Raw genomic sequence first — 22,025 nt, 5'->3', positions numbered from 1 at the left:
GCATATGGTGGCATAGTTGTGACAAAGTTGAATAGCATCTGTCATCATTTTGTCTCCGATATATACTTATTTACTTACACAGTTATTGGCACCCTTGATAACCTTCACTCCTGAACTTGGCATATAAACTTGAATTTTAGATGTGAGTGCTGCGCCTGTACACTAGTTTTAAGTCTAGCAACACTCCTGATTGTAAGTAAAAGTGAACACACTGATGAGGTAGATTTGTTTCCAAATTTAAGTTACTGTGATACAGTAAACCATCTTGTTTTCAGTCCTGGCTTCTTTGGTCCTATCGCTACTTAAAGCACTACAGGTTGAGACGAGTCAGCTCAGTTAATCTGAACAAAAAGTTGGGTTTTGCCTTAAGTAGTTAGCTATTAGCCAGCATCTAATTTATCAAAGCAATCAATGTTAATATTAGAATGCAACTACTAACTACGAGCTTCTACTAGATACGTTAGCTTGTGCGAAAAATCAGACGTGTTTACAACAAGACATGATGGTTAGCTGACCAGATAGCCTACTATGATTTGCTAGCTAATAAACTGAAATTATCATAACAAAATCCATCAGATTTATCACTGACAAATGATCAAAAACAGCACAGAAATAAACCCTGTCTATTGAATTGTCAGCCCAGTAGTAGGTTTAGAAATGCAATCAGCTGCCTCCAATATGGCTGCCAGAGGGTGCGTTACGTCACTGAAAGCCTTCTATAACCTTCTCCTTTAAGTTATCAAATTTTTTGTATATGAGATATAAGAAATTAGCAGGTACTGTCGCTGAATAATATTCTTTAAAAGGTGCATCAGCGTTTCTATCATTTCTTCCAGTCCCATGGAAAAATTTAATAAACTGATGCCACCCAGAGATTTAAAGTATTCAAAACACCTATTTTGAAACAGCAGAAAGTTTTTTTTAAGTACACCACCCAGCAACCAAGTATTTCCTAATAATCACAGCTCACACAGACAAACAGCTTCACATAATCTTGTAAGCTTTAGACTCAGTTACATATACTTACAGCAGACAATACATGTGTGGGCCAATGGAGGCCCTCATTTTTCCCATTTATGGGTTAATTGCACAAGACTGTTCATAGAGAGAAAAAATGAAATAACAGCAAAACAGTTCCTTATTAGGGATTTACATGGCACATTCATAACAGGCTCATGACACGTTCAAAAATAATATTTAATTGAGTATCATTACAACTTTATGTACATGTTTACAAAGCAGATTTCAGAATAAAGGTCTGGATAAATATAATTTTCAGTTTAAAAAAATATGTACGTAGATGGGTCACAAACAGTAATAATCATGGCTTCCTCCGTCGCTGTTCTGCACTGCAATAAGTTTTAATGACTTAAAATTATTACATTTTTCAACAGGAAAAGAAAAAACAGGTTGAGTGTTAATATCCCTGTGTCGCCTGCAGAATCGTTCCCTTCCATTTGTGTGCAAATTCTGGTTCCCTGTTTAATCAAGTGAGGTATTTATAAAGTATTAGTAGAGGTGTGCACATCCAACCCAAATTGGGTTCAGGTGTCAAAACTCACAGTAAAATGGAAGAATATCCACTGAATTTAAAGTATCACATTAAACAATAATACAAAACTAACCAGCTCTCATTCACTGTATCTCAAGTAAGGGCTTTGTAATTAAAGGTGCAAGCATTTTAAGATCAATAAATCATTACCACATGGATTTTAAAACATTGGTGTTTACCGTAAACAAAAAAGAGCATTGGTGAGAAGGTCGGCAGCCTCTACCGGCCTCTACACTACATTTCACATTGTGTGCCACTTTGTTTGATTTCTAGTCAAATCTGCCACATTGCTTTACGGCACACAGGGAAATTGCTTTATGACACAGAACAGGAAGAGGGCGAGATTTTCAGAGTTTCTGGCAACGGCAGATGCTGGAATGAGTGAAAAGCAGACAGAAAAATCACTTCCAACAGGTTTATTCTCTTCAGTAAAGTGAAAGCGAAAACCTTTGACCAAGAACATCTTCTTTGTGAGAGGAAGCAGTGGGGTTTATGGGAAATCAGCTATTTTCAGAATAGCACTAACAATAGCACTGGTGTGACATAGAGGCAGCCAATCGTCTCCACCATGCTCTTACTTGTTTACAGTAATTATACCAAGGCATCAGTTAATTTGACAATGATATATTGATGTCTAAAAATGCGACATGCAGCACCTTTAATTGGAAACCACTTTAAGCAAGATCATATTAAAGAGGATCTATTTTCAAGCAGCCAGACTTTTCTATAAAGTTCTTTCACTTTGTGCCAGTGCAGCAGACAGGTCTGCTGGAAACCGGTTAGTGTTTCTATTTCTGTGAGTGTTTCTATTCCCTCAACCAATTACAGTGTTGGAATTCTTTCAACTGACAATCCAGTGCTGAAATCTAGGGGGTTGATATGCATTGGCTTGTGTTTACATGAGCTAACGTTTGTTGGCTGTGGTGCTTTTGTGGGGTGAAGAGGGTAAAGGGAGCCGGGGAAATCAGATTAGATTAGTTAACCGTGAAACATCCACTGAATCAGAGAGGGACCACTCATGACTGGTGACTGACACCGTATGTTACATCCACAAGAAATAGGAAAGGAAGAAATATGGGACCTTGGAAGTAGCAGTATTATAGTCCAAAATTAGTTATTTATATGTGTATATGTTGTTCCTCCATAAGCATTTCCTCACTTTCCTCACAACAGTTTTAAGAGGGTAGAAATGGGACAAATGTATCTTATTTTACATCTGATGAAAAGTTTGTAAATCAAATGATCAATTGGCCCTTAAATTCAACCAGCCTACAGTGAAAGAATATCAATAGATATGGGTATCATAATTCAGTGTAAAATAATGTACTGTACTTTGTATGCCTCAATCCCACTCAAAAATGAGTTACATGGTTAATTTATTCATAATATTAAGGGTCTATAAACAGCATCTTCAACCATGTTTAAAAATTACCATTTCCAAATGTCCTGGGATTTCAATGCTCTTTATGTAAGTGCCTTTATAATGTTGGCCTTGATGGGCTGCAGAAGTTCACTCTCCCTCCTTAGTTTTGCTATCTCAAATATAAACATAGATGGGACTGTATAAAAGAACCAGCATTGTAATTCCAAGCTCACAAATGACTGAAAGGTAATTAATGTTAGGTTTGCACCTTATGCAGCTGAAGTGTGAAGTACTTAATTTTGATTTTGCGTGCCACAGAGGTTAGCTGCTTCATAATGAGGATTTTCTATTGGCGATTTGAAAGCACTGTGATTGAAGTGCAGAAGTGGAGGGAAAAATCATTAGTTAAATCTAACGTGTCAATCTACAAGGACGTGAAACTGAAAATTGTATTTGTTTGAGGGACTTTACTTTTGAAATCTGCTACGCAATCACATTACAGTACATAAACGTTTGATGGCATTTTTTATACATTTATACATACAGTAATTGTTCTTACATTATATGGAATGTCATGAAGCAGGTCAACAGCCTGTTATCAATGCAATATCGACCCATTTCAAAGAAAGTTTTACTCACAATAGATTGCACATTATGCACTGGACAGCAAGAGCTTGAACAGACTGTTTTCCCCTTTGCCAGTTTTGTCTAAAAATAGACACATTTTGTTTTTTAACCTACCTTTCACTTGTTGACAGTATTGACATTAGCTTGGAAACTTCTGAAATTAAATGACACATGAAAATGTCAGGTTGTAAAACGTATTCAAGTGAGTCTTACGACGTAATTATGCTCAACTTAGGACTTAGGGTTTGAGTGATTCGGAGGAGTTTCTCGAAATTTTAAGAATGTCTTTTTTACGTGTCTCCTCAAATAGACACTGCAGTCACACCACCACTGCTTGGAGAAACCTTTTCCAGGTCCTCCATGACCAAGTCCTGTTCATTGACATGGTTGGGCCTCCTGGAGCTGTTGTTGTCCAGGCTGTTCAGAGAAATAGGCTCCAGCGAGGCTTGCGGGTTAGCCGGGAGCACCGAGTTTCCCTGCAGCCTGTGCGAGTAGGTTTTCCGCCGCTGTCCGTCCGCCGTGCACAAGCTGAACTTGAACACGGCCTGAAACCCTCTGCGGAAATTCTCGTTGAAGAAACCGTAGATGATGGGGTTGACGCTGCTGTTGAAGAAAGCCAGCCAGTGGGCGAAGGGGTAAATGTAAATGTTGATGATTCTGTACTGCTGCTCAGTCAGGCTGGCGTAGTCGCTCAGCATCATGAGGGTCCACAGAGGCAGCCAGGAGAGGATGAAAAGCAAAGCCACGATCAGCAGCATTTTTATCACCCTCTGCTTCTTCTTGGACACGGCGTGGCGGTTGTCGTGGCCGGGCTTTCCCCCCGTCGGAACGGCTGTTTTGAAAAGCGTAATGCCGATCCGGGCGTACATGATCACGATGAGCGACAGAGGGGCAAGGTAGATATTCGCGAAAAGGACCGTGGTGTAAATCTTCCGCATCTCCTGGTTCGGCCAGTTCTCCCTGCACCAGTAAAACGGGGTTGTTTTGTTGTCGTAGCCCAGCAACACCCGGATGGTTTGCTCCTTGGTCACTTGCAGCATGACCCCAGAGGGACACATGATGGATATGGCCAGGACCCAGATAATGACTATTATCAAGGTGGCGGTGGATATTGTCAGCTTTTGCTTGAATGGGTAGACGATGCATCTGAATCTGCAAAGGGATAAAAGAAAAATGAATAAGAGAGATGACTGTAGGCTGTAAATCACTAGAACACAGAATATAAGGGAAGTAAATGTGAAGCAATAGTTCAGAATATCTTCTTTAATTGATAAATCAATATTTTTCTTAGTGTTAATTCATGGGCCAGACTATTCCAGACTCGCACATTTTGGTATCTTTCGTAGTCTGGATCCCTGGACTTTGAAAATATATGATGGTTTTGTTGCTATGACAGCTTCCTGTATACCATTATTTCTGAATCCCTCCATCCCTCCTTCCTCTTTTTACAGTACATTTTGATTAGTTTGACATTCAACCAGTAAATAAGCAAAATAAACACTCATTCCCTCTGGGCACCCGGTGGCTCGACTGGTGGAGCGCGTACCATTAAGGCTAAGTCGTAATTGCAGTTTGCTGCATGTCATCCCCTCTCTCTGCCCCGTCTTCCCTGTCTCTCTCTACTGTGATTGTCTAATAAAGCAGAAATGCCTAAAAAAGTATCTTTAAAAAAAAAAAAAACATGCATTTCCTCAAAGTAGCAAAAACTATATTTACAAAAGTAAGAGTGACATAATGTGTAATACCAATACTAATAACAGCATAAACCCAAATATTATTGCCGTAAATTTCATAATACTCCATCTTTTTATTCATCATCCACTATGAAAAGTCAAAACCTCTGCCATCCCAAAATAGTATTTAGTGAAGTTGTGATAATAGCATGGTCACATGTGCAGTATGTTGGGACACATTAGTAGAGACTGCAAAGTAAATCTGGCTCATCTGTGCATGAACAGACAAGAGAGCCCTTTAACTCCCTTCCCATTGAGCCACCATTCAAATCTAATTCTAATCATGTGTGTGATAGATACATGACTTTGACTTTTGGACGTCAAAGGACTTCAAACTCCATCTGTCCTCTCCGTAAGGGAGGACACCCTCCAGCTATTTCTAAATCTAACAATGTGGCCTCATTGCACATCTAGTGCATGTGGAATGGGCGATGTTAAAATGCCACCTCGGTCGGACAGAGCCGTTGTCACCCTCCCACTCTCCATAACACCCTTAAGCCCACTGTGTGTGTTTTCTTGCTGAGCTGCGGCACCAGCAACAGACTATAGGATTAATGACACTTCCCTGCTGTGAGGCTGTGCAGCCACCCCCAACGATTTAGTGATTAAACTGGATTAACATCCGACTGTTGTCATCTATGAGCAGTAATGACATCTGGAGTATTACGGTTAAAAAAGGCCAAATACTGGATGAACAGGATAGAGCTAGAAACTCCTGTTGTGACTATGATGGAAGCACAGCAGACGAAATATTTTTATCAAAAAGAAAACACAAGAATGAGTACAGCAGATACACTGGAATGATGATTTATAGTTTAAATATTTGAAGAGATTGTGGTACAAAAACACAAATTAAAATCCATATTTCTGAATGATTTGTCTTCCAAAGATCATCCAAAAATGTCACACATGCAGTTGGAGGATTAACATTAAGTCTTCCTTGAATGTTTCCTTGAACATTAATGAGAAAAAACAGGCACAAAATGATAAAGTGGGATGTTCTAATTAACACTATGCAGGGTGTGCATTAAAACATGCAGTTCAAAAGACAAATTATTACCACTCTACCTGTCAACAGCAATAGCAACCAGAGTGAAGACAGATGCTGACACGGAGATGCCTTGAACCATGCCGCTCAGTTTGCAAACCAGACTTCCAAATGGCCATCCTGTCAAAAGGAAAGACACATTTAGCTGCTTTGCTGCTAAACCACCCAGTCTGGACTGAACAGCAAGAGAGCTATATCACCATATAAATTTGACTTTATATATATAAATATATATATATATATATTTTTCAGATTGCTTCACACAGGTATACACCCACACACACGTCAGAGTACTGGGACAGCTGCAGGGGTTTGATATGATGAAGTGTTTCAGTGTCTTGAGGGCGTTCAATTTCTTCCTCAGGTACCTTATCAGTGCTGGTAGTGATTGTGGAGGCACTGACAGTGTAGGTATTCTCTAGTGGCTGACTTACAATAACCACTTAGTGCAGATATCATCAGTATAACTCCTAGCTTCTGTAATCTATAAGGCAACATTGTGCTTCATCGTAACATACCAATAAGTTAGGGGCATTATATATACATAGGGCCAGTTTTGGCTAGCAAATATTATGAAGGTTGGGAAAACTGACCAGCAGGATAATAGTTATTCTTTGTGGCAAAATTACAGTAATACTGTATTCCTAAAAAGGATGCCCAGAAACGCAAACGTGTACATTTACAAACTCTGTAATAACAGCATATATCCTGGTAAATGTACACATTCAATGAAAAAAGGGGGGAAACCAGTCTAATGCACAAAACAAGAAGTTTATTTGCTAACAAATACAGGCACTTCAAAGCAATAAATGAACACAATCTATTTATAGCCAATAAACTTGTGGATTCCTGAATAAAATGTACACATTCCCCAGTGTACATTTGCTAAATCTCCTCATCAGTTGAAGGTCTAAGGTTGGTGGTACCAGGTTATGCTAGGCTGTGTATGTTAGGTAGGCTTGTTATGCCTCCAACATGCTATTTTATGTCTTGTGCTTTGTTTTTCTTCCTTATCTTTTCTTCCTTTGTTGCATACTGTATCACATACTTTTGTTTTGTGATTGATTGTAGATCTAGATCTAATTGGCTCATTCTCTGTAAAGTCCTTTGAGGCATGCTTGTGACGAAGGGCTTCATAAATAAATGAACTTGAACTTGAATGTGGGTAGAAAACACTAATCACAGTGACATGAAGCCCTCACAGACCTTGAGCTACCAACTGCACATTCGCTGCACAGTGATTGTTCATTTTGTGGTTTCTCAGCAGCACTATCACAGGACTATGCTGTGGTTTTTAATGAACAATGGAAACAACTTAGGATATCTGATCTACAATAGAGCCTTATTTTTCTTTCTATTCATGAAATGTGCACAGACAATGTGACAATAAAATGGGGAAGTGTTCAAGTCCTGTAGAGTGCTTGGCCTTGTGTTTCTTGGTTGTTGTAAAGCAGGTTTGGCTTGCTTTGACTGACGTTAAAACTGTCCCTGGAAAATAACTACTATTCTGAATATCTGTGATTGTTATTATACTGCAATTATTATAGTTTCCACCAAGAGCGTTACAGAGCTGTGTCTTTGTGAAATACAAGCTTTTACATAAAAATAGGTTAATAGGATAATAATATAATGTTATATTAATTAATCTTAAAAGAGTTTGTGATACGCAGCTCCATTACCAACAATTATTCATTAGAAAGCATTAGCATTAGCACTTGATCCTGTGGAGAACCGTCCCCAGTGAGGTTGCTGCCTTTGCCTTTGTGATGCCTCTTTAATGTGTTTCACATATCACAAGGGGCCAGTAAGCATTGATGGGAGATTACAAAATCCCATCATCATCAATTAGAGCATTATGTGTGATGTTAACATCTTTATAGCACATTCAACAAAAGCTTCCTTGGAAGCTCAATAAAAGCACTTAAAGAGGCCAATGTGTATTGGCTTCTTTGGTTATTATGTAACACTAGTGCAGTGTCCGTTCAAAACACGCCTGTTCGGAACGGGCCGATTGCTTGGCCTCTTGCTGCTTGCAGCTTTCTCGAGAACCGCTCATCCAAACAACTTCACACTCGACACTGCGCTTCCTTTATTAAAGTTTATTAATATTGAACATGTCGCGTGGCCAATCCGACACTGCACGTCCTTGGGTCCCCAGCAATACACCCGCCAAGTGTGAAGTAGATCGGACGAACGGTTCTCGAGATATGCAAAGCACACACACACAGACAGAGATTCCTTGCTTTATAGTATGATGATGCTCACATAGTTCAGGCCAGTCAGACGAGTGACACTAGGCTGAGTGTTACTCGTCTGACTGGCCTGAACTATGTGGCCTGAACTACAACGCTCAGTGTCACTTGTCTCTTAACTTGGGTTTTCATTCACAACATAAGCTAAGATAAGCTAAGCTAAACTGAGCTAAGATAAGATAAGATGAGACAAGATGAGACAAGCTGAGATAAGATAAGATGAGATGACATGAGATGAGATGAGATGAGATTTATCTTTAGTAATAGTAATAGGAAACAGCAAAGGAAATTAGAATAAGAGAAAAATAGACAAGGCAACAGTAAATGTGTCGGCCCACATGAATGATGCAGGCACCCCTTCGGCCAATCAGCACCAAGATGCATCATCCCTCCAAGTGTCATCAAAATCGGACCGGTGGTGCGGCAGCTATGGCCTTTCAAAGTGTGAAATGTTGACCTTTAATTATAGTGCCTCCACCAGGCCAATCAAATGCCGGAACACTGTGCCAAAATGCATCGTCCCTCCAGGTTTCATAAAAAAAATCAGACCTGCGGTGTCTGAGCTACCAGCTGGGAAATCACATTTGATAGACAGACAAGACAGCCTGACCCACACACTGAAACATACATGAAGCACTGCCCTATAAAAGCATAATTCATCAACCCGGTCTTAGGTCACTGGCTCTCTGAAGCAGGTTCTCCTCAAAAATTCATTGTTCTCTCTATCCTGACGAACCTCCCAGTCCCTGCCCCAGCATGCTTCATGGTTAGGGTGACCACATTTTCAAACCCCTCAAACCGGGACCCTTAAGTGTCCCGCACGTTCATGCACGCGTATATGTATGTGCTTATGCACGCACCATAGGCGTTTTCATCAGGATGGGGGACAATTATTTCAGCGCTTAGCACACCTAGTGACTGGACCTTTCAACACCATGGACAGTGCCTCAGCAAACGAAAAATGATGTTTTGTCTCCAAAAATCCACCAAAACATTCAGACGCGTGGTGCATTGTTTATGTTTTTTGATTGGGTTAGGTAATAATGAGCGGGACAGAACATGATAAACGTATAATACTATTATTATTATTTTAATTGGGGTGAAAATCGGGACAATTTGCTAGTGAATGTTAAAAACCAGGACATTTTAGTGTTTTACAGATATTTGTCGGGACTCGGGACACCCATCTTGAAACCGGGACAATCCCGGACAAACCGGGACAATTCCGGACAAACCGGGACATCTGGTCACCGTATGCATGGTAGGAGCGGTGCTAGACGGGTGATGAGCTGCCCCAGTTTCCGACAGCTCCGATGCAAAGCGCTGTGTCTGAGAGAGTTCTGTTTTCGTCTCACGAGACCGCAGGATCTTTGGCCTCATGCTCTCAGGGTCTTTCATGTGCCGTGTTTTTTCGCAAACTCCAGGCTGCTGTCATGTGTTGTTGTTTTTTTTTTTCCAGGATTGACTTCCTTGTGGCCATTCTGCCACACAGCCCAGATCTGTGAAGTGCTGCGTTGACTGCTGTCCCTCGGGCGAAATCTTCCATCGCAGCCGAGGAGCTCTGTGGTTCAAAGCAGGTGAAGGTCACTCTTGCCCGTTTGCTCAGTTTAGTCAGATGACAAGCTCTAGGAAGAGTCTGGGTATTTCCATATTTTTTCTTTTCCTACCAGAGGTGAGGTGTGACAAAGTCAATTTTGCTCGAGTCCCAAGTCAGTCTCAAGTCTTGAGGCGCAAGTGTCATGTCAAGTCTCAAGTCTAAATGTAGAACAGCAAGTCAAGTCAGAACAAATCAAGAGTCCAGTATCAATTTAATATCTTAAAGAAAACTAAATATCTAGGACTGTTTAATGCAATATGGTTTTAATACGATAAAAACTTGGTAAGAGCATCACGAGTTTGATTTCTATAATCAGTTTCAACTTCAATAAATTCAATCATTCCATACAAATTCAGAAAACAGAATTTAAATTCAGTCGTCTGCTGGAACAAATCTCATCACCTTCAATATGAGTCATTTACACAAACACAAGATCTCAAGTCAAGACTTTAGAAACCTTTTCAATTCATCCAAGTCAAAGTTAAGTCCCAAGTCACCAGAACCCAAGTCAAGTCAAGTCTCAAGTCTTCTCCTCATGCATCAAGTCAAGTCTCAAGCAATTAAAATTGTGAGTCCAAGTCATGTGACTCGAGTCCCCACCTCTGTTTCCGACTGGTGGAGCCTGCTGTGGTTTTGTGAAATCCCAACAACACAGAAGTTGTTTTGTGCCCTTCTCCAGATCTAAGCATCTCTACAATTCTGTCTCTGATTTCTACAGACAGTTCTTTGGATTTAATTAGTTTCTGCTCTGAACTGCACTGTCATCTGTGAGACTTTATAGACTTACACTATGTGTTTCATCCTGAATCATGTCCACGTTGAATTGCCCACGGTGGGCTCCAGTCAAGTTGTAGAGACATTCAAAGGGATTTGGATGAATCTCAACTCAATTGGAGTGTCACTGCAAAGGAGTTAAATACTAAAAAACATTTCAGCTTTTCATTTTTAATTAATCTGTAGAAATTGGCAAATAATCCACTTTGACTTTAGGGGTTGTGCGTAGATCAGTGACAAGAGTCCTAATTGAATCCATTTTGTATTCAGGCTGTAACAGCATCATTTCTGAAAGCACCATAAAATGCCAAATCAATTTTAAAGTTTCTATTTAAAACAAAGTCAGTATCTGGAGTCCATATTGTGAAGACCACGGTGTGTGATGGAGTACGAGCAGGTCAGCTGTGGTGGGAGAGTCTGGGTCAAAAGTCCAGTCTGTTGTTTATTCCAGTCTGCTCCTGACCCCATGCTTCACTTTACCAACACAGCAGGGTTTTGACAGCCAATATGGCAATATGTTATACTGGCTGCAGAACGATCACCCATAATATGCTCTGCAGAGAAAATGCAGTCCAGCAGGAAAAGAACCGTGTGCAGAATGTGTGCTAGTATTTTGCTATTTTGTGTGAAATATGCAAACTGGTGTCTACTGCCTTTTTGTGTTTTGTTTTTGTCTTTTCTTACTTTAGTAGAGCCAAAACTATCAGCCGTTCCATTATTTGATCATCAATACAAGCCCTGATATCTTGCTTCTAGTGTCCGAATTTTACTTTTTGGCTCACGTGCCAAAAATACCTGCCAAGAATGATTTTTACCAGCCAAAATAAGTAATATGCTGTACATTTTTCACGGAAATATGTCACCCCACATGTTTTCAATGCTAGTTCATGAAGAGAATCAAGCACTGTGTGTTCATTTAAAACTTGCTCAGTCACTTGCACATCAGATCAAGTTTGTAAGTCGGCATGAAGAGCAGCAGAATTCAAAATTACAAGAGAGCGTTTTGAAGCTCTCCTACCAGCCGGTGCGGCCGGTGATCCTTACTGATTTATCGGCCAAAGACAGATTTAACAGGCATTCGGCACGTGGCAGGTGGTAATTTCAGACCGTGTTGCGAAACAACCCAGACATGCACAAGCTTAATGGTACTGTAGGCTTCCCTCAGGGAGGGCATTTACATTTTTACACCTCTAAGTTCAGTAACAGCCCATAGACACCTCCAGGCTTTTTCTGACAATGAGCACAAGAGTGACAACACTACATAGACACAAGGCAGTGAATTTTCTATAAAACTCTGCATCACTTTAAATGTGATAATCTACTGCAAAACCAATAAGCTTTCATTCATGTTTACTAGCAAGCTGCCCTGGCTTATTTTAGGCTTTGATCCAGAGTTATGTCACTGCAGCAGGGATTTAATCCTAAAACTGCATGTGTCAGCCTTCAGTCCTCATACTGGTCTCTCATATAAAGTACTCAGTCAGCTGTATGCAGGGTGGGGTTTCCCCAAACCACAGCTCATGACCTGAGATGTTCTTGACTCAGACAACGATGACTGATTTAGGGCTAATGACTATTTTCATTATCGTTTAATGTATCGATGCTTTTGTTGATTCATCTATAAAATGTCAAAAATAAGGCCAAATGCCAATCATAAGTTACCAGAGGTCAAAGTGATTCTTAAAATTGCTTACTTAGTCTGACCAACACCCAAAAAAAACAAAGTATTCATTTTATAATGATATGAAATGGAGAAAAACAAGCAAATTTTAACATTTGTGAAGCTATAACCAGCAAATATTTCTACTTTTAGTTGATAAATTACTAAAACGATTAATCGATTTATCAAAATTCCAATTGATTTCAGCAGAAGACTGATTAAGGGCCTTTTGGATGTTCAATATCTGCTCTTGAGAAGAGGTAATCAGTGGATAATAATCAATCTAAAATAATGTCTGATATGAATAAGGCAATTTAGTTAATCTATAATACAGAGCATTTAATTCAATTGATATTCTTATGATTACCAAGCGGCACATGCTCACAAGCTTACTATTATGTTATTATGTTGATCCACCACACTTCAACACAAACCACTTTGAATCACTCACTCTGGGTTGGATACTTACATTAATTAAACCCATTTTCAACAAGCCCAGTATGAATACATTTCCCTCCATATCTCCTGTCTTCTGTGAAAAGCTTATGCACATGATTCAAGTCAACCAGCTCTGGACTGCAGCCCAAGAGAGGAAACCTCAACGATTATCAATTCTGTCATCTTGTTTTCATTGTTTTGAAAAGATGAAGTTGTCCCGAAAAGAAGTACTGCAGCTCAACATGAAACAAAACCTTGAATCTCTATCAGCTACTATCACTTCCCTTAACAATCACTCACTCGATATTTGCGTCATCGAGAGCCAGCTGTCAAGTCAAATCAACATAATGCATAAAAAGCCCTGGTTTTCTCCACGCATACAGAAGCACTATCGCCTCCATGGCAAACCACAACTCAGACTCCCTTAGGCCGCCTTTACTCTCATCGCCACGCGCTATTTAAGAAACAAAAGGTCATTTCATGATGTCTGTGACAGACTGCAGAAGGCGGGCCTGTAATGAATAAAATGATATCAATGATTCAGTGATTGAAGCACCGGGACTCGAGGGTCATAGAGGATTAAAAACTGCTCATTCTGTCTCAGATCAGCTCTACAGTCAAGCAGCACAACAAAAGCGTCTGATAATTGGGCTGCTCACCTGTGATTATGTTGTCCAGAAGTGTTGTGGGCATGCAGAAAATCCCAACCAGGAGGTCACTAACAGCGAGGTTCAGGATAAATAAGTTGGTGACAGTCCGCATGTTCTTGCTCCTCAGCACAATGAAACACACGACTCCGTTTCCCACCATGCACACCAAGAAGATCAGCAAGTAGGACACGATGAAGATGGCCGCGATGGACGGCTGGTGCAGGTAAAATCCAACATAGGTGATGTTGTTCCTGGGTATGAAGGACTCCATGGACAAGTTTGACAATGTCCAGTTGTCATAGAGATGAGTGAAGTTGTTATCCAGTCCTTCGTTCATTTTAAACCTGAAAAAAACAAAAAAACAAGAGAGTCAATGAGTTCATGGTAATCAGCTCATAAAATATAAAATTCCAGGAATGGGACAATGTTGCAGACCTGACAAGGGCCTTAGTTAGTTTTAAAGTCACAATGAAATTAAAACAGTTTTTTCTCCTTGTTAGTTAATTCTCCATATCATAACATACACCTATTACAATAAATGACAAAATAAAATTTACAAAATTTTCAGTTTCTCATATTTTTAGATACAAATCCCATTTCTTTTACTCCCTGGAAAACAGCTTATCTTTAGAGGTTACTTCATAAAGATTTTAACCAATGAAACCATCACAGATTTTTGAACAATCCCCTCCATCATATAAAACCTGCAACTTCACAACTGTCAAAGTGACTGACAAAGTGAGTGCCAACATGGCACAGCGATGCATTTTGGGTTATGTGAAAACCTCGTAAACCCTGTTTCCTTTTCCTAACACACCACGGTTATGTCCTGGTAGCTGGAATTTATTCATTTTGAAGAATCCGTAATTTGTGAGAGTTTAAGATTATTCGCAAAACTTTTGGTTACTTTTGAAACCCTTTGAACAGTCCTTAGCCAAACTTATGTCCCACCTCAACTGCCTGTATTAAAATGTGTCAGCTTCCGGAAGCAAGACACCAACAAAACACAATTTCCTTGTGGGTTTAACATAAATTGTAAATGTGAGATTAATTATATGAAAAAAGTAGAGTGAAAAAATAAGCCAAGTTTAGGGTCTAGGGTGCGCTGGAGTTCATGTTAGAATTGGAAATTATTTTTGTTTAGAACAGATTTGATCACATTCATTTATATCTAGAGTTTTGCATAATACATCATAGTGACATCAGTTGAGTTCACCGATATTGATATGGAAAATGGATATTGTCACAGTGGCTGCTCTTCACACATTTGTGCAAGTTATGCAACACGAGATGAACAGGGTTTCTATCTTTATACTGTAATGATCAGGTTAAGAAAAGATCAATACTAGCTGAGGTTGAGCACTGCTACTTCAGTTGATGTTCAGTGCATTCCAGGAGGTATTTTGTGATCCTGCCTCATCTACTTCTACTTCAGTTAGTGGTTTCCTACATTTCCCAGAATGCCTTTCGACAAGCCCCAGAGAAGAGGAATCACTGAGAGAGAGCGATAGTGAAAGCATAGTGAGTTTTTTTCCAGTCGAGAAAAAATAAGAGTGGAGAGAGAACAATGCCATGGTGTCATGTCCGGTTGTTCAAATTGCAAAAAAAAAGCTGTAACAAGGAGCGTTGTATTTCACCCGTACAGATCCACAAAGACACAAGCTGTGGCTGCATTGCATTCTGGTCTATTGAGCCTGCTGTCAGCGGAGACATCGCTCTCTCTCTGCCTCTTCCACGATGGATTTCTCCCTGTGTGATTGTTGAACGTCTCTTGGTGCAAAATGCTGAGGCTGGAAAGAACAAGAAGCCCTCGCTCTTTGATTCTGAGGAACTGACACCGAAAACCTGACGTCAACCGTTCATGTTTTAGATCGCTGAGACACTTTCTGCTGTCAAAAGAAAAAAACGCACCACCAAACAAGAGACTGGGCTCAGAAATGCACAGCACGTCGCCAAAAGCTGTTCTCGAACCGTGTTAAAAGTGTTTTAGAGTGGATTTTTCCTTTAAGTCAGCAGCAAGTAAACAGCTGTGTGCAGCAAGTACACAGCTGTCAGAGTATCTGCCCGTGAAATTGCAGTCTTTGTTGTGAAGCAAACATTTGCATAAGATAAGTGTACTTGATGTGGAGATTAATACCGGTCATTATGTCTCATTCTGTTTGTGTGTCATAACGATGGGAAATTAGTTACTTGGCAGCACTGGAGGACAACGTCACATTTTTGGAAAGAAAACGTATTACCTGTCATGCTGACTTTCTGGACCCAATTCTCTTTTATGACCGATGTCAATACTAATGAATCCCAGTAGACTGGACTCAGACTGCATGTCACTGACTCTGACAAAGTTCACAGTCAGCAAAGTTGCACCAGTTTAAGCTTACTGAATGAATGAACTCAATGAAAAATTAATGTGAATAAAATATACATGGGGGAATAAGGGACATTTATGGCTAATTGTCGGAATTGACTTAGTATGGGCTTAAGCTCTTTCATGTGCACCCAACTCCACAGTTTTCTATAATTTATTCATAACAAGATAGATGCATACCGATGGTTTATGCAGTACAGTATGCTTCACATCTGAGAATGTGTGTGTAGCCATAATTGCAGCTGTTTTGAAGAGGGGCTGGAGTGAAGGTAGACACAATTATGGCCGTGATGACACTTTATATGATTTAAATCACGGTTCATTTCCTCTGAAACTCCACAGAGGTTTGCTGCATCCTGGTGTTTTTTCTGTTTTTTTGTTGCTACTTCAGTTGCTAGTTTACTCCCAGCCTGGGAAATCAACACTTATGGGCCACAGCAGACAAAATGAGATCTACAAATTGAACTTAACCTAAAATGTAATCACATCTAAGCAATGAGATGATCAGAAAGCCTTAGATTCGAATCCATAGACAGAAAAACACGGGGTTCCTGCCAAAATGGATGACTTCCAGGATCTGAGATCAATGATGCCACCAACTGCAAGACGCTTGTTGTTTTTTATCTTTCTTCTGCAGACAGGTCTTTAGGTAGAGGAATGCTCTAAAAGGGAACTATGTTAGAAGCAATTTTATGTGGACACTATATGGTTTTCCAGCAGGAACAAGCAAAATCTGTTGGCAAAATCTGCAGAAAAGCCCAGGTATCAGTCATCTCAAGACTGTAGACGGACAACAGATGTCCTTATTGAAGTTGTGTGCATAACCCAATGATGTGGTGGAGCTACAATACTCCTTGTCTCCTCATGGTTCACATTTTCTAACATGCTGTCAGTGAGACGTTGTGGGGATTCAAATGAACGACCACAGAGAGCTCATTTCCCCTCAACCTTTGGCATAAATCTGATATCTCAGATTTGGTATTGGGTCTGGAGAGATGTATGAAAGCTCCACATGACATCTTTATGATTCTAGCATCAAAATTTGAATAGTCAATATTTAATCTTACCTTGCACAAATGTTACCTTGCAAAGAATCTAGAGGAGGGAGAGGAGGCTCCATCTGGCCGTGAACAGATTTGCTTTATTTGCATATTCTGCATTTCTATTATGGAAAAAGTGAAATCTACTGTAATTTGTGTGCCTATGGATGTTTGAGCTATAGCAGCAAGATAAGCCACTGTAAGGTTTAATAGATACTGGCTGGCTTATAGTTTTAGACCAATATATCAGTGGTGGTTTTATTAAAAATCGTGTATCAGCCAGTCATGGTCCACTGCCGATATGATGAAGGCTCCTCTCTGACCACAGCTAGTGAACATGTTCTATTATTATTTTCATTTCAGATGTCTGACCAGAGAAATCCTTCCAGTGTGGTGTGGCAATATTTTACTTTAACAGCTTCGGGGGTGTCGGTCTGTAAAACCTGCAGTAAAACCTGCTTCACCCTGCTTCACTTTGCCTTCAGGAGCTGCTAAACCACCTGAAAGGATTTCATCAGTCTGGGTTTCAATGGTTTTAGTATCACATGATGGTGTGAATGCTGCTTCAGAGGCTTTCCCACCCTGACAAGAAGAAAAATCTGTGGGAAACACTGAATCTTTATCATTTTTGAGCATACAAATTTAAATAGCTTTTTTGGTATTTGCCTTGAAAAACCCAAATCATCCCTGCCACTTTATAATAAGATGATTTCCTTCAATCCAAGGGAATCAAGAGCTTTCGTTATTAAATTACCCTTATTAACTGCAATTGTATCTGGACAAGAGCTTCCTAATTATGTGAGTGTGGCTTTAGGAAGTCATTAGAGAGGGAGGAGAGATGACAGGGACAGGGCTTCCTCTCTGACTGACTGACTGACTGACTGTCTTCTAATCAAAACGACAGGAGAGCAGCAGAGGGTTGGTGGTGATGCTCTCCATCAGCACCAACAGCAAGGCGCACACACACTGTACAGTAGCGCACGTTTCTGTATGATACACTTTTACGAACAGCAAACAGATCAACCAAGAGCTATGCAGACAGATCAAGTGTAAAGACCAGAGAGAATGTGGATGATAATACTTCCACATGAATACAGTCGCTTTGCTTAATCCCAAATGTTCTTGTTCCAGCATGAGGAACGCACTTCACAGCCGGTGGATAAAATATGAGATTTTGCCTTGCGATGTTCTCCTCGACTTTACGCGTGGAGAACTTGGCGCTGGGATCTGAGATTGCGTGAGCGTGTTGAGTGGACTGATGTAAAAGACGGACTGTCCGCAAAAAGCACGCGTGACTGCTCCCGGTCAAAGAGGGTTTTGTATTCAAATGGGGATCGCTGCATCCAAAACACAGAAAACTCCCCGGGCAGAGAGCAGGATGGAGACAAGCGCGCACTGAAACTACTGGTTACCTTAAAGCATTGATGAATGCATATCATCAGTGAAATTTAACGCATTTAACCGCGTCTGTGCCTTTTACAGTCCAGCTCAAACTAAAATATAAACAAAACAAAAAAAGAAAGTTACTCTGCCATATTGTCTACAATTTCCACTGATAAAATCCACCTCACCACACCTGGCTGTGCCCAGCTCCACTTTGTCATCTGGTGACATCATTACGCAATTTGTAGAATTAAGTTTGACTGAATGGTAGTAAAGAATGCCCAAATAAACTGTTTAACTTGCCTTACCTTGGTTTAATTCAAATATTCAAGCTGCCGGTGACTGTGCGCTGGGGAAAAGAAAAGTAAAGAATGTAGTCTTTCCTCTGAATAAGACATAGGGGGAGAAAAAAAAAATCAGAAGGGCTTCAAAAAAAATAACGTCAAACTCATTCTCTCTCCCGCTGTTTATCAGTCCGGCTTCATGCGCGTCGCCGGCGACCACCTCAGTTCATTTGGCACAGGATGCGCACAGGCAGCCCGACCTCCAGCCAGTCAGAGCGCGAGTGGAGGATTACCGACGGATCCGTCCGTATTTGATGCGGTGACGTCGGTAATAAGGGGAGGGATGAGGGCTGGATGAACGGGCTAATGGTTGACTGATATCCCCCCTGATCTTTTCCAGCTGCGGTCTCTACAGGAGTCGCTCTCACTAAGTATTAGCAGCCATGTGATGCTGCTATGAGCGTGGGTACAGATGGCCAACACGCACTCACACCTCAAATAATGTCCACTTTAATGAGCTGAGCTATGGATCTATGTATGAATGCGATGTTACAGTGTACAAGCAATCATCATCCTAGTCTAAGTAGAAGCCTTGTCTAGTGCGTTTACCCCCAATTTATGGAAGCCCCAAGGTGCCACAGCGGTGGTTTTATTAGTTTACTAATTTATTGGCATAAATTAGTTTTAAAAAAAAATAGAGTCAAGTGATACTAAAAACATAATTTATTTGCGTCCTTGATGAATATATTACTGAATAATACATCGTTCTACAAAACAGGCTTGTAGCCTATTCAGCAAGTAAAGAGAATATTTGTAATATGAAGTAGGATAACTTAACTAATTTAACAACATTTATTTGCCTTTAGTAGTTGCACTCTTTGGATGAAACTTTTTTTTTTAATTAGCTGACATGCTGATAATGTTGTTTAATTAGATTTTTTTTTTTTGGCATTTTCATGCTTTATTTGACAGGGAGATAGTTAGAGAGAGACAGGAAGGTAGGGGAGAGAGGAGAGGACAAGCAGCAAAGGACCGCGGGCCGGATTCAAACCCGGGTCGCTATCCCCAGATCTCTCCCCTCTGTGTGAAGTGTAAAAAAGAAGTAGGAACTTACTATCATTGTATCTGGCAATGCCCCTTGATATCCAGGTACTGTAAAAATATTACCAAGGAGCTTAGCTCAATTTTCCACAAAACAGTAAAGATGGAACCAGGTTTGTTTCTCTTGAATATACCTATGGAGCAGTTCTCTTTATCTGCTGGACAGTTGACTTTAATGGGTAAACTTCTGCTTCTAGCAAGGCATTGCATTCTGTTCCAGTGGATCAGGGAGACACCTCCCTCAGTCACACAGTGGTACAGAGAAACGTTTAAGGTTTTTCCTATGGAACACCTCAGTGCTACATTAAAGGGTAATGACAACTTCTTTTATAATATTTGGCAACCCTTCCTTGATTATCTTCCTGGTGATCTTGTTGGCCTACTGCAGAAAGGGTGCCTGCGCATTGTTTTCACAAATAAGTCATAGACACTGTTTTTTTTCTTTCCTTTGACATGGTACTAATGTATACAACAATGTATATAATGTAATTGTATGTAATGCAACCCATGTATGTTAACTAATTTATTTATTCTTATTTTGCAATTTGGCAATATCTGTGCTGTCTGGTTCTTTGTTTGGTTGTGTTAAAATTAATAAAATATTATTATAAAAAAAAAAAAAACCCGGGTCGCTGCAGGAAGGACTGAGCCTTATGGTACTCGCTGTACTCGGTGAGCCGCTGGGACGTCCCGTTTAATTAGACTTTAAGTAAAACCTTCACATCAGTAAAATGCCTCGAATGACAGGGAGATCTAATTGCTCGCCAGGAATGCAAACTACCTCTGGGTCTGATTCCCTCCAGCACAAAGCTTTGATAACTGCTGCAGTGCTGTAATGTTTACTGCACAGTCTGACCCACTGGGCAGATTGCTGTAAGGACCCTTCATGAAATTGAATGCAGAGTTCATGTCGATGTGGCTCTGATGAAAAAGGAAACATGGAGAGGAGTTACGCATGTTGAAGAGTGGAAGTGTGCATTGGGCTAATGACGATGCTACCCAAATAGCCAAAGGCAGCAACTGTTTGCGTACAGTAGGCTGCACCTCGCTTAGAGTTTCCTCAGTGTCAAGTCAGCTTCTGCTGCTCCAGCTTCAAGGCTAAACTCGTTGACTGCTGTCTCACCTACAGGCCGTTTGTGCTCAATGCTTTCTCCTCCACAGTTTACAACCTGGGTCTGACTGTAGGCTACAGTATTTAGCATGATAGCATTTAGCATTCTAATGTGTGGTAAAGACAAAGCAACAAAAAAAATTGTGGAATGAGCAAAAACTCAGATTGTGGTTTCAGGAACACAGATTAGCCTACATGTTGTGGATATTTATAATGCAAAGATTATGTTCCAACACCACAAAAGGATTATACGACAATAGCAAGAATTGGACATGTTATTTTCACCTGTTGGTCAGCTGAAAATCTTAGCTAACAGTCACATTTTAAGTAGAACAACTTTGGGGGTCGTCCCGGTGGTTCAACCGGCAGATTGCATACCATTAAGGCTAAATCCTAATTGCGGTGGCAGGGGTTCAAATCCAGCCTGAGCCCTTTGCTGCATGTCAGCCCTCTCTGACAGTCTTTTCTCTCTTTCTGACTGTAGCCTGGGTCCAGACTCCTGACTCACGTCCCGCCCACTTTTCAGGTTTTGTCGAGTGATTCAGAGAGTCTGGTGTTTCCCTCGTCAACGGCTTGTTCTCTCTCTGAGAAACAATCAAACCAATCAGTTTGAACCATTTGTGCAATGGTTTTTCATTGGCATTTTGGCAGAATAGATTTGAAATCACCCCCTTAACCAATATTGTCTTTGCAAAAATGATATTTTTGTCAAAAACGACCGACATTCTTGGTAAAGTTGGTAAATGCACTGGCTAACTATGTCAGTCACTAGTGATTGGTTAGGGACAAATCAACCCCCCACACACAGAAAATGGCTAAACAGTCTACTGTGACTGTACAATAAAGCAGAAATGGCAAAAAAAAAAAATCTTTTTCTTTGGTTAAGGTTAGTGTAAAGATTTGGTCATGGCAAACTTTTGTTAAAAATGAAAACTTCACTCACAGTAATAAACTTCTTTGCTTGGGTTGGAATCGGACCCGGGTCTCCAGAGTTGAAGGTAAATGTCTCTGCCCATCCATACTCTTCCAGCACACTGTTTCAAT

At 40.4% G+C, this 22,025-nt stretch overlaps 1 protein-coding gene across 1 annotated transcript; it reads right to left on the bottom strand.

Moving 5' to 3' along the window:
* Nucleotides 1-3,844: 3,844 nt before the first annotated feature.
* On the bottom strand, nucleotides 3,845-14,031 carry LOC139650572 (neuropeptide FF receptor 2-like). The gene is made up of 3 exons (XM_071527271.1): nucleotides 13,704-14,031; nucleotides 6,344-6,443; nucleotides 3,845-4,694 (listed from the first exon to the last, which is right to left on the bottom strand). The coding sequence occupies exons 1-3, from the start codon at nucleotides 14,029-14,031 to the stop codon at nucleotides 3,845-3,847; spliced, it is 1,278 nt and encodes a 425-aa protein (XP_071383372.1).
* Nucleotides 14,032-22,025: the final 7,994 nt, after the last annotated feature.

Source organism: Centroberyx affinis, unplaced genomic scaffold (assembly GCF_046629955.1).
Source record: "Centroberyx affinis isolate AG114_WGS23_722 - 3 ecotype Tasmania unplaced genomic scaffold, CSIRO-AGI_Caff_v1 ptg001513l_1, whole genome shotgun sequence".
In the NCBI taxonomy this organism is placed as follows: domain Eukaryota; kingdom Metazoa; phylum Chordata; class Actinopteri; order Beryciformes; family Berycidae; genus Centroberyx; species Centroberyx affinis.
Note: the sequence above shows the minus strand (reverse complement) of the source record. Positions and strands in the feature narration are given on the sequence as shown.

Excerpts from the sequence above, each read along its gene's own strand:
- LOC139650572 (XM_071527271.1), bottom strand. The coding sequence starts at position 14,031 with ATGAACGAAGGACTGGATAACAACTTCACTCATCTCTATGACAACTGG. Across the intron at positions 6,444-13,703 it reads TCTGGACAACATAATCACAG|GATGGCCATTTGGAAGTCTG; the intron begins GTGAGCAGCCCA and ends TCCTTTTGACAG. Across the intron at positions 4,695-6,343 it reads GTTGCTATTGCTGTTGACAG|ATTCAGATGCATCGTCTACC; the intron begins GTAGAGTGGTAA and ends ATCCCTTTGCAG.